At 28.0% G+C, this 15,695-nt stretch overlaps 1 protein-coding gene across 23 annotated transcripts in view; it reads right to left on the reverse strand.

Moving 5' to 3' along the window:
* The window catches only part of LOC129916930 (TLD domain-containing protein 2), a 217,877-nt gene that overhangs the window by 33,727 nt on the left and 168,455 nt on the right, over nucleotides 1-15,695 (reverse strand). For 14 of the 23 annotated variants that reach the window (XM_055997167.1, XM_055997162.1, XM_055997176.1 and 11 more), the window contains 2 exons: nucleotides 14,361-14,559; nucleotides 13,971-14,051 (listed from right to left, as the gene is read on the reverse strand). In XM_055997167.1, coding sequence (XP_055853142.1) covers nucleotides 13,971-14,051; nucleotides 14,361-14,559 — 280 coding nt within the window. Of the gene's footprint in view, nucleotides 1-797; nucleotides 1,051-13,970; nucleotides 14,052-14,360; nucleotides 14,560-15,695 lie in introns of those variants that run through there. The other 9 variants (XM_055997177.1, XM_055997156.1, XM_055997157.1 and 6 more) reach the window with 2 other exon arrangements.

Here is a 15,695-nt window from a genome sequence, read left to right on the forward strand (position 1 = left end):
ATTATTTTCAAAATAAAAATTTAGGCCACTCATTAATACGCAACTTTTGACACCATTTTGGATAAAATAAAGGCAAAAACCAAAATCTTCATAAAATTGCGGGACACTCTAATGTATACATTATAAGGTTTTCCATTTCTTATTCTTCAAATTTAAGGGTGGTCAATAATCAAAATTAAGGGTGAATTTTTTTAAAAGTGTAAATAAAATTCTATATCATGTACAAAAGAAGGGTAAGTACAGCGAAAATAGGGGTTACGTGGTATGATTGTTGTGTTTCGTTTCGAGGATGATTTCACCCTTTTTTAAACTATTCTCAACAGTAAACACAAAATTGAATAAAAAAGATGTATAAAATGCATCCAATGAATTGCAACTCTTCTAGAATTTTTAATTTTATTAATTTGAACTTCCCAGACTCCCAGAGTTGATAGCTTTCTTGCTGTCAAGAATAAAAAAGTCAACCTAATATTTGTACATCAAAATTTCTATATAAAATTATAACAAACATTTTTTCAAAAATGCACTTCAAAAAGATGCGCAGGAAAAAATAAATATGAATCTCTATTTAATTAAATTTCGATTTGTTTGTTTTAAAGGTTAAAAATAAAAACAAACATAATATTACTAAACAACAATTAGTTCTTCTGCCTGTTAGTAATCTAAAATCATAAATCCGGCCTTGTCATCATTTTATTTGGAAATGTTTCAAACTAAATTTCACTTAATTACTAAACTATTCAGTGTAAAGAAAAAATCGAAAAAATCGAACATCGATTTTAAAAAAGTAAATTTACCTTCTTTTTAATATATTTTGCAAGTTTTGCAAATCGGATGCTTTTACCACCCATCTTTGTAGAAGAAGTTGTGGTTGTGGTCATTGTTGTTGATGTATCTGTTGCTAATTGATCCATTATGATGGATTTTTTGGTATTTGTTTATAGAATTATATATTTTTGGTAAATTTTCACAATTTCACTTTTACGAATTTTTGAAAACTTTCATGCGCTTATGCACAATGCACTAAGTTACGAAAAAAAAAATACAAACAAATATTTACAATGTTGTCACATAAAATTTTTCATTCACTTAATATTTTTCTAGAAAAAAAAAATAACAATCAATTTCTCTTTCATCAAACTCAATAAAAATTCAATTTTATTATTTTTTTTTTTTTTTGTTAAAAGTCACAATTTTAATTTTTTTGTTTGTTTTAATTTTAAATTAGAATAAATGATTTTTTTTTTTAAATTTTGTAAATAGATTTTTTTTTTCTTTAAGTAATCAAACGCGCGAAGCAGGTTTACATTATCCGTCTACCGCGGCCAGCAGTGTTTTAAGTTGTGTGACGTGAAACAGTCTGCTTGAGAAGTGAAGCCCTCTAAAAATGAAACGACAACCACGATGTTGTGTATGGAATCTCCTCACAGCTCTCACAATATATTATCTTCAACCAGACAAAATACAACAACAAAAACAACAACAGAAAAAGACAACTAAAAAATGTTGATGATGATGATGGTGATGATCAACACTGAGCACCATTTTCACCAATTGATCGGTGTGGTTGGAACGAGTTTGCGTTTGCGGATGTCTCATAGCTTTGAATTGGATGTGTTGTATATTTTGTTACACAATCTGGATCAATTAATTTAGTACATTCTAAAATAATTTCTTTATTTTTCAAAAATTTATTGATATGTATATTGTCCCTTCTTTTACTAAAAATTATTAGTTAACATTCAACTATAATTTCACACTGGGAAATTTAAATTGTAACGGGTGTGACATATTTTTGTAACGGGTGTGACATTATATAGAGAAACGTATTTATGAAAGAAGTAGATATTAAAGAAAAAATCAATAACTTTAAATTTCAAATATTTAAATACTACTTGCACATAACATACATACATAACTTTTGTAGGGTCAGGATATGAGTAGAACGAAATGTGAAATATGGAAACAAAAAATATACAGTTTCAACACAAAATAAAAATGCAAAGAAATGGATAAATCCAAAGACCCTTAATGCAGTTTTGTATTATTTAATCTTATATTTTTGCAAGATTTCTCTGTCAACAAAAATAATTGCTAGGGACAAACGATCGGTTGATTTTTGTTTAGTATCCCTAACCAAATGAATCGAGGTGTAAAGTTTTTTTTTTTTGTTACTTGAAATTCAGTATGGGGGAACATAATATGGATGAAAAGAAAAGAAAAAAAATATAAAAACAATTTTATTATATTTTTTTGGTTTTGGTTTTTCAATTTCAATTGAACGACAATTGTTTTCGCAAGTAGATCAACTTCAATTTAAATCATTTACCAATCAACTTCACACGGATAGGAATTTAAGTTTTTATTTTTTTGTATTTGCTTTTCAATGAGTGTTTATGTCAATTTGTTTATACATATTGTAGAAAAAAAAAACAAGAGTGGGGGTTATTATTATTTTTGTTAAATTTAAATGCAACAGGTGAATGTGTAATATACAAAAGTATCTTCAGACTTTAAACCCAGATGCTTTTTCATTTTTATTTATTTATTTTTTTTCCAGCAGGGGGTGTTTAAATTAATTTCAAAACAAAACAAGTGCGTAATTTAAAAACTGTTTATTTTGAATTTCTGTTGTTGAAAAAATTTTACAGTTTATAAGTCCAGATCGTATTTTTTTTTTATAAATATACCACTTCATAATAAATTAATAAAAATTAAAAAAAAATCTATATTTGGAAAACAAATTGAATTTCACCAATATTTGCATTTTTGCAGTGATGATTTGTTGATCTGAATGAAATGAACTTTCTTACGTAGGCCAAAATAGTGATTAATTCAATTGATCTCAATGTGTGAAGATGAAAATTTGTTTAACATTATATTTGGAAGTTTGTATATGGTTTTAATTAAGTGATGACATTTTGAGTTTTAGAAATTATTTTTTCAACAAAAGTTCATTTTTTGTTCTTAAATTTTGTTTGATATTTTTATTGGAGCTAAAAAGGGTAGTTGCCTCTATTTTCGAATAAATTTATTCGAAAAACCTAACCTTTTAACGAAAAAATCAAAGTTAAGTATTAAATGTTACGCTCGCATGGTATAAAAAGAGAAGGTATGATCATTAGAAAAAACTCAGTATCGAGAACTGTCAAAACTTATGGCTACTTAAGGTTTTGACAGCCCAGCCCATTGAAGTTGTTGTTGTAAACAAATTTGTCTTGGAAATTGTTGTTGCTTTTGACTTTGCCAAATGCCAAACGTCAAAACCTTATTACCCCATTTTGTAAGATGGCGGCTCTAATGATCATACCTTGTCTTTTTATACCAAGTTACGCTCGTACGTTTTTGTCACGCCCGTTATAGTATTCAAACTGTTATTTTTAGGTCATAGTGAAAAAGTAAGTGAAGATTTATCAAATGTATTTGAGAATACACACGCAAACATTTGTGAATTATCGAAATTTTATTTTTCACATGAAAATTTGCTGTTTTTTAAGTCACACCCGTAACATTTGTCTTTGTGTAGTGTTTTTGACTGGGATATTAGAACTAAATCAAATATATTTTCAATTATTTATACGCGTTATTATAAAAGAACTCCATTAATTTTACTCTGTATTTGAGTTGAATTGTTTCGATATTGGGTAATGGCAATAGAATCGGGTGAAACCCTGAAACTTAAGAGATCTCGCGGGGTAAAGCAAGACGAATAAATTGTACAGCAACAAATTTCATCAAATATTGGAATAACTTAAAAAAGCACATAACCTGGTATATTAATAATTTTTGACGAAAGCAATACATATTTATCTTCTTGTTCAAAAATGTGGGTAGCCGACCAATAATGTTTAATCAATTGGTATGCTTATAACTGTTTGCCTTTTTTAAATATAAACATTATCGATTTTACTCAGTGATAGAAAGAAATATTGTTTAATATACAAAATTGCAAAATATCTGTTTTATATTTATACAAAAATAAAATCTTACAAAATGCAAAAACTTATTAGATAAGTTATTATAAGTTCCTATATAATATTTTCAAATTAAATTAATTTATTTTTTCGATTTGTTTCCCAAATAATTTCAAAGTTTTGTAAACAAAATTATAAATAAATTTAATCAAAAAGAATTTGTTTTTGCATTTTATTATGCAAATCTTCTGTAACAAAAAAATTATTAAAAATAATGAAAGAAATGTATGTTTCGAAAATTATATTCCATAGATGGCACAACTAGTATCCTTAAAGATGGCAAAAAAAAAAACACTTTAAGTACCAATTATAAACTTGTTTCGAATTCACAACTCACAAGATCTTCTTTTCCCCTAACATAATTCTTCTCCAGTATTTTTGAGAAAGGACCATACATAAAATTGATAAGTCGTCACATTAATACAAAAATAGAGAGAAGAATAAAAATCTTACACCAAAGATACATTTTAAAAAGTTTTAGGCACAGTGGAAAGTTTTTCAAAATTTTCCATTACCATACAAATAGCTATAGTAAAAGAAGAAAACTAAGGGTTTAATTTTATTTGTCTATGGAAAAATACCAGACGTATCCTACCATACCAAAATATTTCGGACCAGGTATACAAAAACAAATATGAGAAAACCTTACCGATTGCACATAAAAAAGGCAATAAATTTAATTTTCGGTATCCCGGACTTCATGGCATTAACCTTATGTAGTTTAAGAGACAAATTTTGGATGCATTAAAACTACAAGATTGCCTGGGGAAATTAGGTGTTATCAATTGAGTGGAATTTTTCGAATGTCATCGTCATCGAATGGAATTATAATTTGTAGATAATCGGGATTTTCATGTCATGGTGAAACAGAATTATTATTATTCTTGTTTTGAAAAGAAAAAAGAGAAATGAAAACAAAAATATTTGGAAATATGTTTTAGATAGAAGAGCATAGAGTAAAGAAGATTTTGAGCAATCCGAATAAGTAGGTACTAATATTTTTGATTTCGTCGTCTTTTGGTTTTCAAATCATTGGATTTTCTTTAAGAATATTTAGATCAATGTCTTCATTGAAGTTAACTGATAAGACTTTAAAATACGGAAAAATTTATTATGTAGGTCATTGTCATTTAGACTTTGGTATCCAAAATGGTTAAGATCAATTCAGTAAACTTATTTTGTTCAAGAAAATTCATTGGATTAACATCTCTTTTTACATTTATTCTGAAATATTCAAAGAGGTACGGGTACGTACGGCCTACATTCAAGTTGGCTTGCTGCACAAGATCACGTACGCCATTCATGATTTTATAATAATAGAGTATTTTTTTACTTTCTGTAGCTTAGCTGTGAGATAACAGGGAGGCTGAAAACTTTATTATTTTGTATTTTAATTAAGAAAAATTGAAAAAAATAAAATGCTAACGGTAGATAAATGTCAATTCTTTTAAGCAATTCGCTTATGATAAGGATAACAATAGTGTTACAGATCATGAAATTATGTTTTTATTAAATGCTTTTATCTTTTCAAAATGGGACGGAACTGGAAGTAAAGTATTAAATTCTGAATTCAATTAATGAAATCTGAATTTAAAGAAATTTCATTCCAAAGAAATACTGCATATATTTCATGCTTTCTTGAATTATTTCTTTCAAAAAAATGCGATTCCTAAGTATGCTTGTGATAACAAAATAATATTGAATATTAAGCTTTTGTAACCAAAACTATAAATTGAACAAGAAATTCCGTGTAGCACCTGAAACAGGACCGTTTTTTATCAACATCTCTTTCATTTTTGTGTTATGAAAATATATAACTTTATCAAAAGGTGTTTAATAAATGTTTAGTTATAATTCTTTATAGAAAATTATTATCATTGCGTGCTTGAACTAAAAAATATCGATTTCTGTGCACAAATGTAGCACCCGAAATGATGGAATCGTTTTTTTAACAAACGTTATATATTTATAATTTAACCATCAAATTTAAGACTTATGTAACTAAATTTATCAAAACATTTTTGATGAGTTAATTTTCGCCACATCCAATGTTTATTGCTTTCATTCAAATAAATCCTCATAAATTATTTCTGTCAAAATTAAAACACATGTATCCGAGAGCGGAAAGTAATAAATAAAAAACAAAACATAGAAAATAATAAAAATGGCTACTTAGTGAATAACAAAATCATTTGGTTTTTTTTCAATCACAAATTCCTCTAGGGTTCACCGGATTTCAGAAATCGGCCGGCGACAAGCCAAATGGTTTTGTATTGTTTCATTTTGACAATTGGATGATGTTTTTTTTTTTTAGAAAAAAGATAAAACAATTTCTACAATGTAAAAGGAGCATTCCAATGTCACATACAGACAAAACTGCTCACAATATATGATTTTCTTATTGCTGCAGACACCATCCAGCTTTGATGATCACAAAAAATAGACCCCTTATTCATGAATTATGGAAAAAAAACATACGTCACGTACAGACGGCCTTGTCAACCTAGCTATGAAATTTTATGGAGGTACAAAAAAAATTGATGTCAGGCAACTGATGAATACAACTAGATGAAAACCCAAAAAACCTCGGAAATTGTTAAAAGTCGCGTCTGAAATTCATGTTCCTGTTCGAATAAGGACTGAACATAATCTGATTAAGACCGGTAGACGCTAGGATTGAATTAACCTGAAATATGAACGAATTTCGGAATCATTTTTTTCAATTTGTTTGTTAAGAGTTGTAAATCACAAAACGGACAAGATTTAGCAGTCAAAATCGATTTTAACATTTTTAATTTTATTTGAACATCTCTAAGTTTAAATAATAAGAGTCAAAATATTTGTACACTTTTTCTCGTCACTGTATACACAGACATAATGATGTCAAACCAATATTAAACTAATATTAATATTCAAAAACTTATATCTAACCTTTTTTCGTTGCATTTTCAAAAGTTGTATTGTGAAGTTTTTTTTTAAGGACGTAGAACCACAACGCCGTAGAACCACAACAAACTAGTGAAATAAATAATCCAAACTGAAATCAAAATGTAGGTAACCGAGTTTAAGGGATAAATGTTATTGATAAATCACAACGAAAAATCAAGCAATACCTTCTGAATTCAAAAGAACACTAACCAACCACCTGGACAGGAACTGCTTCCCAATTTTAAATATAATTAAATTAAAAGGTTTTGCTTATTCGAAACAATTAAAATGCATACAACGTATCCTACAAAAGTCGCTATAATATTGCTATTTATAAAAAAATAACAATTCCATAACATGTATTTATTTGGAACGTCAAAACTATTAGTGTTTCATAATTTTGAATTAATTGTGAATTAAGCGAAATGCTGGATAATTTTCACATTAATTTCATATGCTATTTAAAGCTTGTTTACATTTTGAGTCCCAAAAAAAGAGGTTCTTGAAGATAAATATAATTTTAAAAAATTTAGATATAGATAGGGTACACTGATTTAAGGGGCTGTCGGTATATTAAACAAATGGTTTGTTTAATAAGTTGAAGAATTTATTAGCTTCGTTTATGATGTACCTTCGACTTTTTTAATAAGAAAGTGGACAAAATAAAAAAAATCCAAAAATTTACAAATTATGTGTATCAAATTTTAAACAAATTTGTGCCCCGTTTAAACTGTCAAAGTACTGGAATGATTATATTAATAGAACACATTACACTTTTTTAATTAAAACGTCCACAACGTATCATTTAAGTATTTAAATAATACAAAATAAAATAAACTACAGGTTCTAGATACAAAACTTACTATTCATTCATGATAACTCTTTCGAGCGTCTCAATACATATATCTAAGCAAAACAATTTTGTTTAATTAAGAATTAATTAACATAATCATTAAATACAATAATTGACGAATCAAATCAAACACAATACTTTGTTTGCAAATAATAATTATATTATGCTGGCATTGAAAAGATATTGATTAATTAAATTGTTTACACTTGCATAAACTATACATTGTACATATATTTACATAGGTTAGGTAGATTGTATATTATTTTAATATTTATTTTGCATATTACTTACATGTAATTAAAATAATTACAAGAGAGTTGTTAATTTTAATTGGAAAAATCACATGAATTTTCAATTAAATATATTATTTTGCAATGGAATTAAAATTTGACTCTGAATTCATTTTGGTAAGTAACTTAAGATTTTTAGATTGAAGATCGAAAAATTTAATTTTCAATTTTTTTAATCCAAAATTTTATGTTTTCAAAAAAGAAAAAAAATTGGGTGTTCCTACTGATACATCAAAATAAATTTTGAGATTGTATAGTAAAATCTCTCTCATGATAAATTTAAATTAGATCTACGAAAATTGGTAATGTTTTTAAATTGAAATATAAAAGTATCGAAAAAGTATTGATTTTGTTATGTAAAGTAAACCTTATACGGGTCTGCAAGTAAAGTGATCTGCATATGGAGTTCATTTTCTAGATGTTATTATACCTCTAAATCTAACAAATGTTCTTGTTAAGAATTAAATGCGGTTAGACTAAAATTCTTAACATGTATCAATTGTAAAAAAAAAATCAAGTTTACAAATCTAAACAAATCAATTCAGCATTGCGTCGATTGGAGTCATCTTGAATTATTTGCCTTTGCTCTATTAACACATTACCTCACATCAGGTTTTGAATTTTAATTTATTGAAAAAAAAAAAAAACATTGGAATTCCACACAACTTATTTTAATTTTAAAATGATTTGCTAAACTGACGTGCCCCCACACCTAAACCACTTTTTTTTATTTAACATGATTTTCAAGAGGGATGAAACAAATTGAAACTTTAGATCGAAATATCTTTTAATTAATGCATAAACATGAAACATGAGAAAACCAGTTAAATCTTAGCTTTGTGTTATGTGCATTTCTATTGGTTCTTTGGTTTCTATTAAATGAAACAATCTTTGAAATTGTATGTTTTTATTGGTTAATATGTACCGGAAATAAATATCTTTGGTTAAGATTTATTTAAAAAAGTAACACATGTTTATATGTTATACCTACTTGAAGAAAAAACTATTTAAAGCTTTGAACTACTTGATGAATTGTATATAATTACAAAGTCATGATGAGTTATGTTATAAAAGATAATTTTATTAATTGTTTTTAAGCTTAAACTTCGAAACAAATTCATCTTCTCAAAAACCTTTGATTAGATTGTTTGATGCTTAATCATTTTTATTTACACCAAAATAAACATGTTTGTATTTCCGGGAGGTGGTTGAGAACTTTGTATTGTAACTTCCGACTATTACATAGAATATAATGCTTTATATTGAAAAAAAAAAAAATAAATAATAATAATTGGCACATTAAAGAGAATTTTGAGATTTAGGATCTATGTAGTTCTTAATGGCGGCAAGGTTATTTTATTTTAAGCAAGTTCGGAATCTACAAAATGTCAAGACAAAACTTTCTTAATCGCTTAAATTTCCGCAAGAGTGATTTCAACTCGGAATCCCCTGTCCCTTTCAAACTTCTTTCCAATAACAAATAGATTCTAGACCATTAAGGTTCAAGCTTTTCCGATTAATTTATCAATCATTTTCAAAATCAATAAAAACAAGGTTAAGACTACTGTGCTATCGTACGACCGAAAATATCAAAAAGAAGGAAAAATAACTTTCTTATCAAAAGCATTTAATAAATCGATAAGCTTTTAAAATAATCCAATTAAAATTGATTATAAATAAAAACTAACAATATTTTTGAAAGACAGTTGTCTCTAGAAGTTTATTGAAAGCAGACATGTTACTTCTTTGTAATAGAACATCAATAAGGAGAAGAAGAGTTTCCCCTTTAAAAATAAAATGTCACATTATTACAAAGAAAAAACGCAAAACAACGTCATGCCATGACAATTTAAATGATCTTAATTTTATTTTTGACCCAAATTTCCAAGATAAAATGTTTTTTTATTGTTTACATTTCAATAAAAATGATGACTGCAATGCAATTATAATAATTACGCTCCTGTCAAATGAAAAAAAGCACGTACGTTGGTACTAGTACAACCAGAGGGGATTATGTGTCTTCTGTAATAAAACGTGATCATAGGTCAATGACAATTTTTATTAAATCATTACATTAATTTAAACAATATAATAAAAACAGACGAAAAATTTAATAAGTTTGTACTAAGATCGTTTTTTAATAGCTGCGTTCCTTTGGAAATATTTATCTACTGCTTAGTACTTAAAACTACTTTGAACTACTTTTGCTATACTGAAAAAGTAGTTCAAAGCAGCTTTAAGTACTAAGCAGTAGATAAATATTTCCAAAGGAACGCAGCTAATATTATAAGAATTCATTGGAGAATAATTTGCATTCATATAAAAATTCTTGAGACTTATAACGAGACCGGATCTTCTAAAACTAATTTTAATGTTCCGAAAGATAACATTAACCTTAACCTCAATGTATTTTTGTCCACTGGTTGATAAAAAAAATACACATACATAAATAAATCCATATCCACACGTGATTAATTCTAAGTTTATGGTCTAACTAAAGTCCAACATAAAAGTCCACCAAAGAAACGTGATTGAACTGAAAAGTATTTAAATTTGTTTAAATTCGAATTGAAACAAAATAGCATAAACTCTGGTGACGCAAACCGCTTAGTATACACTCTTTATCATTTGATTAATGTCTTTAGCTTTTTTTGTTACAATTTTGAGTTCTTCAACGAAAAATACTATGCAAAAAATATGACAATAATTTTTTTTCTTGAACAACTGAATATATAATTGGATAAATCGAACCTAATCGAGTGATGCAGAGTGTACAATAGGAATGGCCATCAACAAAGCAAACACTGCAAGATTCAAATCAATTAAGCATACTTGGGAGTTAATAAAATATACATTTATATGTCTTGTCATGTTTGCAGATGAAGATGCTTCACGCACGAGAGTTCTATCGACGATAAATGTTTTTTTTTTTTTTTTGTAAATAAATAAAAAAAAAATTTTTAAAAAATATTATTTATCATTTAAATAATTTTTTAACAATTTGTTGACATACTCGCGATCAATCTTCAATTTGGTGTGAATGAGATCAAGGTCGCAAGCGATTACAAAAACAACGTAATCGTGATTATATGAGTTGAAATAAAAATGTTAATGTTATTATGTAAATTTTATTTATTAAATGTAAACACAGTTGATATAGCTCTGAATAGCTGATTAGGAGAAGACTAAAAGTTCAATAAAACAAAGATTAGCAGTCAATATTGTATTTGATTTCCGTAAGTTTTTACTTGAAAAATATTGTTACTTTTTATTGAGGAATGGGGGAAAATCCATTTAAATACTAATACTACCTACAGTTGACTCAGAGATGTCAAGTGATATTGTGACATCAAGCAGAGATGGCACGGTTTGCGTAAATGCTATATCAACATATGAATTTATTTTTTTGTATTTCGAATATTTGTAGGCAATTGACTTTCGCTTTTCAAAAATAAATAAAATACGAATGAATGCTTTGAAAAGATTAACACCTTTTTTATTGGCGAATATAAAAATTCGTTTTTTTTTATCAAAACTTGTTAAATAAAAGTGTAACTTGCAATTTCGCTACAAATAGATAATATTTTCGAAATTAAACTTAAGATTTCGAATTCGGAACACAAGAATTCTAGACAATAATACAAGCTTCTGAAAGATTTTCAACTGAAAACAATTACAAAAGTAGTTTCGATACAAGTATAATTTTGAAATTTACCAGCGGTGACTTTAGTATAAGGCAATGCCATTCACTTTTCGATGGCTACATTAATTTTCAAGTTCGAATATATTTAATATAGAATTGAATTACATATTTGGGTCCTTAACATTTTCTTTCATTATTTTCAGAAATGTCTTACAGCTGTCATACAGCTGAAAAAATTCAAATTGTTTAAAAAGAATATTAAAGAAGAAGTCGATCAACGATTAAAATTAGAAATAAACCTCTACAGTCTCAGGACTAACAAAATTAGCGTATCGCTTGGCCAATCAATACCTTACGACATTGACTTCACAAACAAAAAAGTTGCCCAGAAAGTCAAAGACTCACATCCACAGATATTCCGAATTCTGAAAGAATTGATGAATTTGAGCCAACACTAATAATGAATGTTTAAGAACCCTTTACAAGTAAATGCTGTCCCTTATCTAATTCAGAACACTGTTATAAAACATCCAGTATGATTTACAATTCCAGCAAAAGCAAGTGAAAATGGATGTGGGACAAAACCAAGTATTTGTGCCTTGCATAATGCATAGTCTCTATCAATTAATGAGAAGAAAAATCCAATTAAAACAACAAATAAAGATCCTTTCCTGCAAATCAATTTCTGAGGCCAGTCAGTTACGACCTGTTTTTTTTTATTTTCAAGTTATTTTAAGAAGGAGCTTAAACTTGCCCAAAAGAGAAATGTATGGCTATAATTTTGAGCAAATAGCCCTGGACAGACATCAACAGCTTAAAGGAATAACGGAAGGAACTAATTAATGAGAAAATTGATAATCAGTAAATGGATTTCGAGCCCAGCTGAAAATATGATTTCAATGAACAGCGAAGGCATCCTTAATGTCGTATTTCCCAGCCTTAATAAAAACTACAATACTTGATAACCAAAACTGGCTTAACAGTTTTACGAGTCTTCATATTCAACCCCGATGGACAAGGTGGCATAAGTTAACCTCAGCATAGTGACTAGCTAGCTAGAAATAGGCTTGTTGCTTGCGGTCCAAGTCCACCCTTAGTCAATAAAAAAGCTTTCTGAGAACTAGAAATTGGTAATTACTTATTTTTAAAAAATTAATCATAAATTTAGTGGACATCAATGACCATATCTATTTTTGGTGTATCTCTTAAACACTACATACCTTTAAAGTTTAAATTCAAAATTTAAACTGTCTTATATACCAACATCTGTGTATCTTAGAAATAATAACTTCATCCAAAATTTAAATAGAAATTGTTCAATTTTTTTAAAGGTATCTATTTGATCTTTCCAGAATGAATATATTTCATTATATCCATAAAGATTGAATAAAAAAACTACACAATAAAATGAAATATTTAAAAAGATCAAAGAGTAAGTACAGATTTATAAAATTCCCATTCAAACGAAAATTCCTTTACAAAAATATACACATAAAATGCACCCAGCCCAAGAATTTTATAATAACATTAAATCGTTTGCCAAAAATTTGTACATTTATGTTTACCCATATATTTCAGTTTGATTGATGTTTTGTATTTTTTCTTGTTGATGTTTTTGTATCATAGCATGTGTTTTTTTGAATTTGTTTATACAGAAAAATTTAGATGAATAGATATTACTACAACAATTTATACGAAAAACTAAAACGTAACCCAATTATACAAGAAAACTTAAAAAAAAAAATAAAATTCAAAAATAATACATAACAATCATCTCTAATAGAGTGAAAAGCTTTTTTTATTTAATTTAAGTTAATTTTTAATTAAGAAAACAAAAAACAAATGAAAACGAAATATTAAATTATTAATGGGGTTCAACAAATAATACAAAACTCAATAACAACTGGTGCTGTCTAACATTCAGTATAGAACTTTATGTGGTGGGTGTTTTATTTTTTATTATTTTTTTACAAAATCAAAAAGAAAAAAAAAATCAACTCAAAAACAGGGAAAAAACACATAACAATCGATGATGGTGGAACAATACATCTGGACGCGTGTGCATATACGCACATAACTCGTGCTATAGAAAAAAGTATGTTCCATCACCAAAAATTACGTCGTCATCATCAACTACAAATTAAACAAAGAGTATATTTTCAGCTGGAGTTTTAAGTTTGTTTTGAAAGCTTTTTTTTTGTTTAATAACTAAAAACAACATATATAAATGTTCCTGTTTTTTTTTTTTTTAATTTGAAAAAATCAATTTCAAAAATCCTAACCTCGCCACCCAATAAATCCAAATCATGAGATCCGGCAGTTTTAATTATGTTGTAGATTTTAACGTACGGCGCCTTTATAAGCTGTGATTGGTTTTATTTCGATCACACACAATTTTGGTATTTTTTTTTTTTTGTTTTGATTGTTTTTGAGAGATTTTTCGATGAAAAAAAAGAAAACATAAATATAAACAAAATTAAATAAAATATTTTTTTGTCAACAAAACCTATTTTTAAATATCTCGCTTATTTTAAATTTAATACTTATCCTATATCACCATCACTATCTATGTCGATTAGAGATGATGATTTTAAAACTATATTTACTTATATTAGTAAATAAATTATAAATAATACTTATTTTATTTTAATAATTGAATTGATAGGACTCACCTCCCATGATTCACGTGTAAGGTCACCAATTTCTTCGCCTTCTTCGCTGCCAGTACGGCCATTTTTGATATGACCGCTCTTTGTCCATTCGGTATCATGTTGTATTAACTCGAAACCGCGTGCTTTAATTTGTTCTTCGTCAAGTTCACCATATAAGTGGGGGACCCATGTGTTAACAAAACGGTATAATTCATCGACGCTAAAAATAATAAAATTTTAATAATGCATTTTCCAAAAATAAAAAAAAATGCAAGAGAATAATTTTAACACTAACTGACTACACATACATATCTGAATATAGGGGTTCGAATTTAATATTTCGTTAATTTGACTAATTAACAAAAACTAATTTTTAATTAAATACAATGAAGGTTAAACTAAAGTTTGGACTTAACCTTAACGATTTTTTTAAAATAAAATTACTTCTGAAAGGTTTCCGGCCTTATTGAGGCCAAGTATGTTTTCGAACCAGGTAAGTAAGGTAAGGCTGGTAATATTTTGACAGAGATTGCGGTTTTATATGCATCTGATCTGAGATCCAATTCAGAATGTAAGTGTAACATTACTCATACATATGTCTAAATCTGTTTATAGGAGGACAATAATATTGTTCAAACTTAATCTCTCATGAGTAACTGGTGCTCACGGTCTACTATTCTTTTGGACTGATTTTGTCAACGTATTGTGTAGTTAGGTTAGGTTAGGTAGTAGTTGTTGTCAGGCAAATTACCCGACACACTTAGACCCTTATGGATCCATTTTGATACCTCAGATGACTAGCAAGTTAGTTAGGAACTCACTAGCCGAACCACTCGGAGCTTCTTATGAATAGACTTTTAACGTCCGTTTTCACTAGATCGCTAGTGTCCTCGTAGAAGCTTTCTCCTAGATATAGTTTCCTTCTTATAGAGAGAGCAGGGCAGGTGCACAGAAGATGTTGAACAGTTTCCTCTTCTTCTTCATCCATGCAACTTCTGCAGAAATCGTTAGAGAACACGCCCATTCTTTTTGCGTGTCTACCTATTAGACAGTGTCCTGCAAGAAGACCTATGGTGGAGCTAATATGCATTCTGTTTAAATTTAACAGACCCTTTGAACGTTTCAAGTCTACACAAGTCCATATTTGTTTAGTTGCTAGGCAAGTATTACTCTGAGTCCATCTAAGGTTGGTATTGTGTAGTAGTTGTAGCGGTAAAAGCAGGATTTCGCCTTGAAGCTTCCTGTATTGATCACATCAGCATCCTGTTAGGCCGAACTACTTGGTGAACACCTTACATAAGCTACTCAGACGTATTCAGAGCACAGGTTTAGAAGGAGTGGCTTAGCCAACCTCTC

Source organism: Episyrphus balteatus, chromosome 3 (assembly GCF_945859705.1).
Source record: "Episyrphus balteatus chromosome 3, idEpiBalt1.1, whole genome shotgun sequence".
Taxonomy (NCBI): Eukaryota; Metazoa; Arthropoda; class Insecta; order Diptera; family Syrphidae; genus Episyrphus; species Episyrphus balteatus.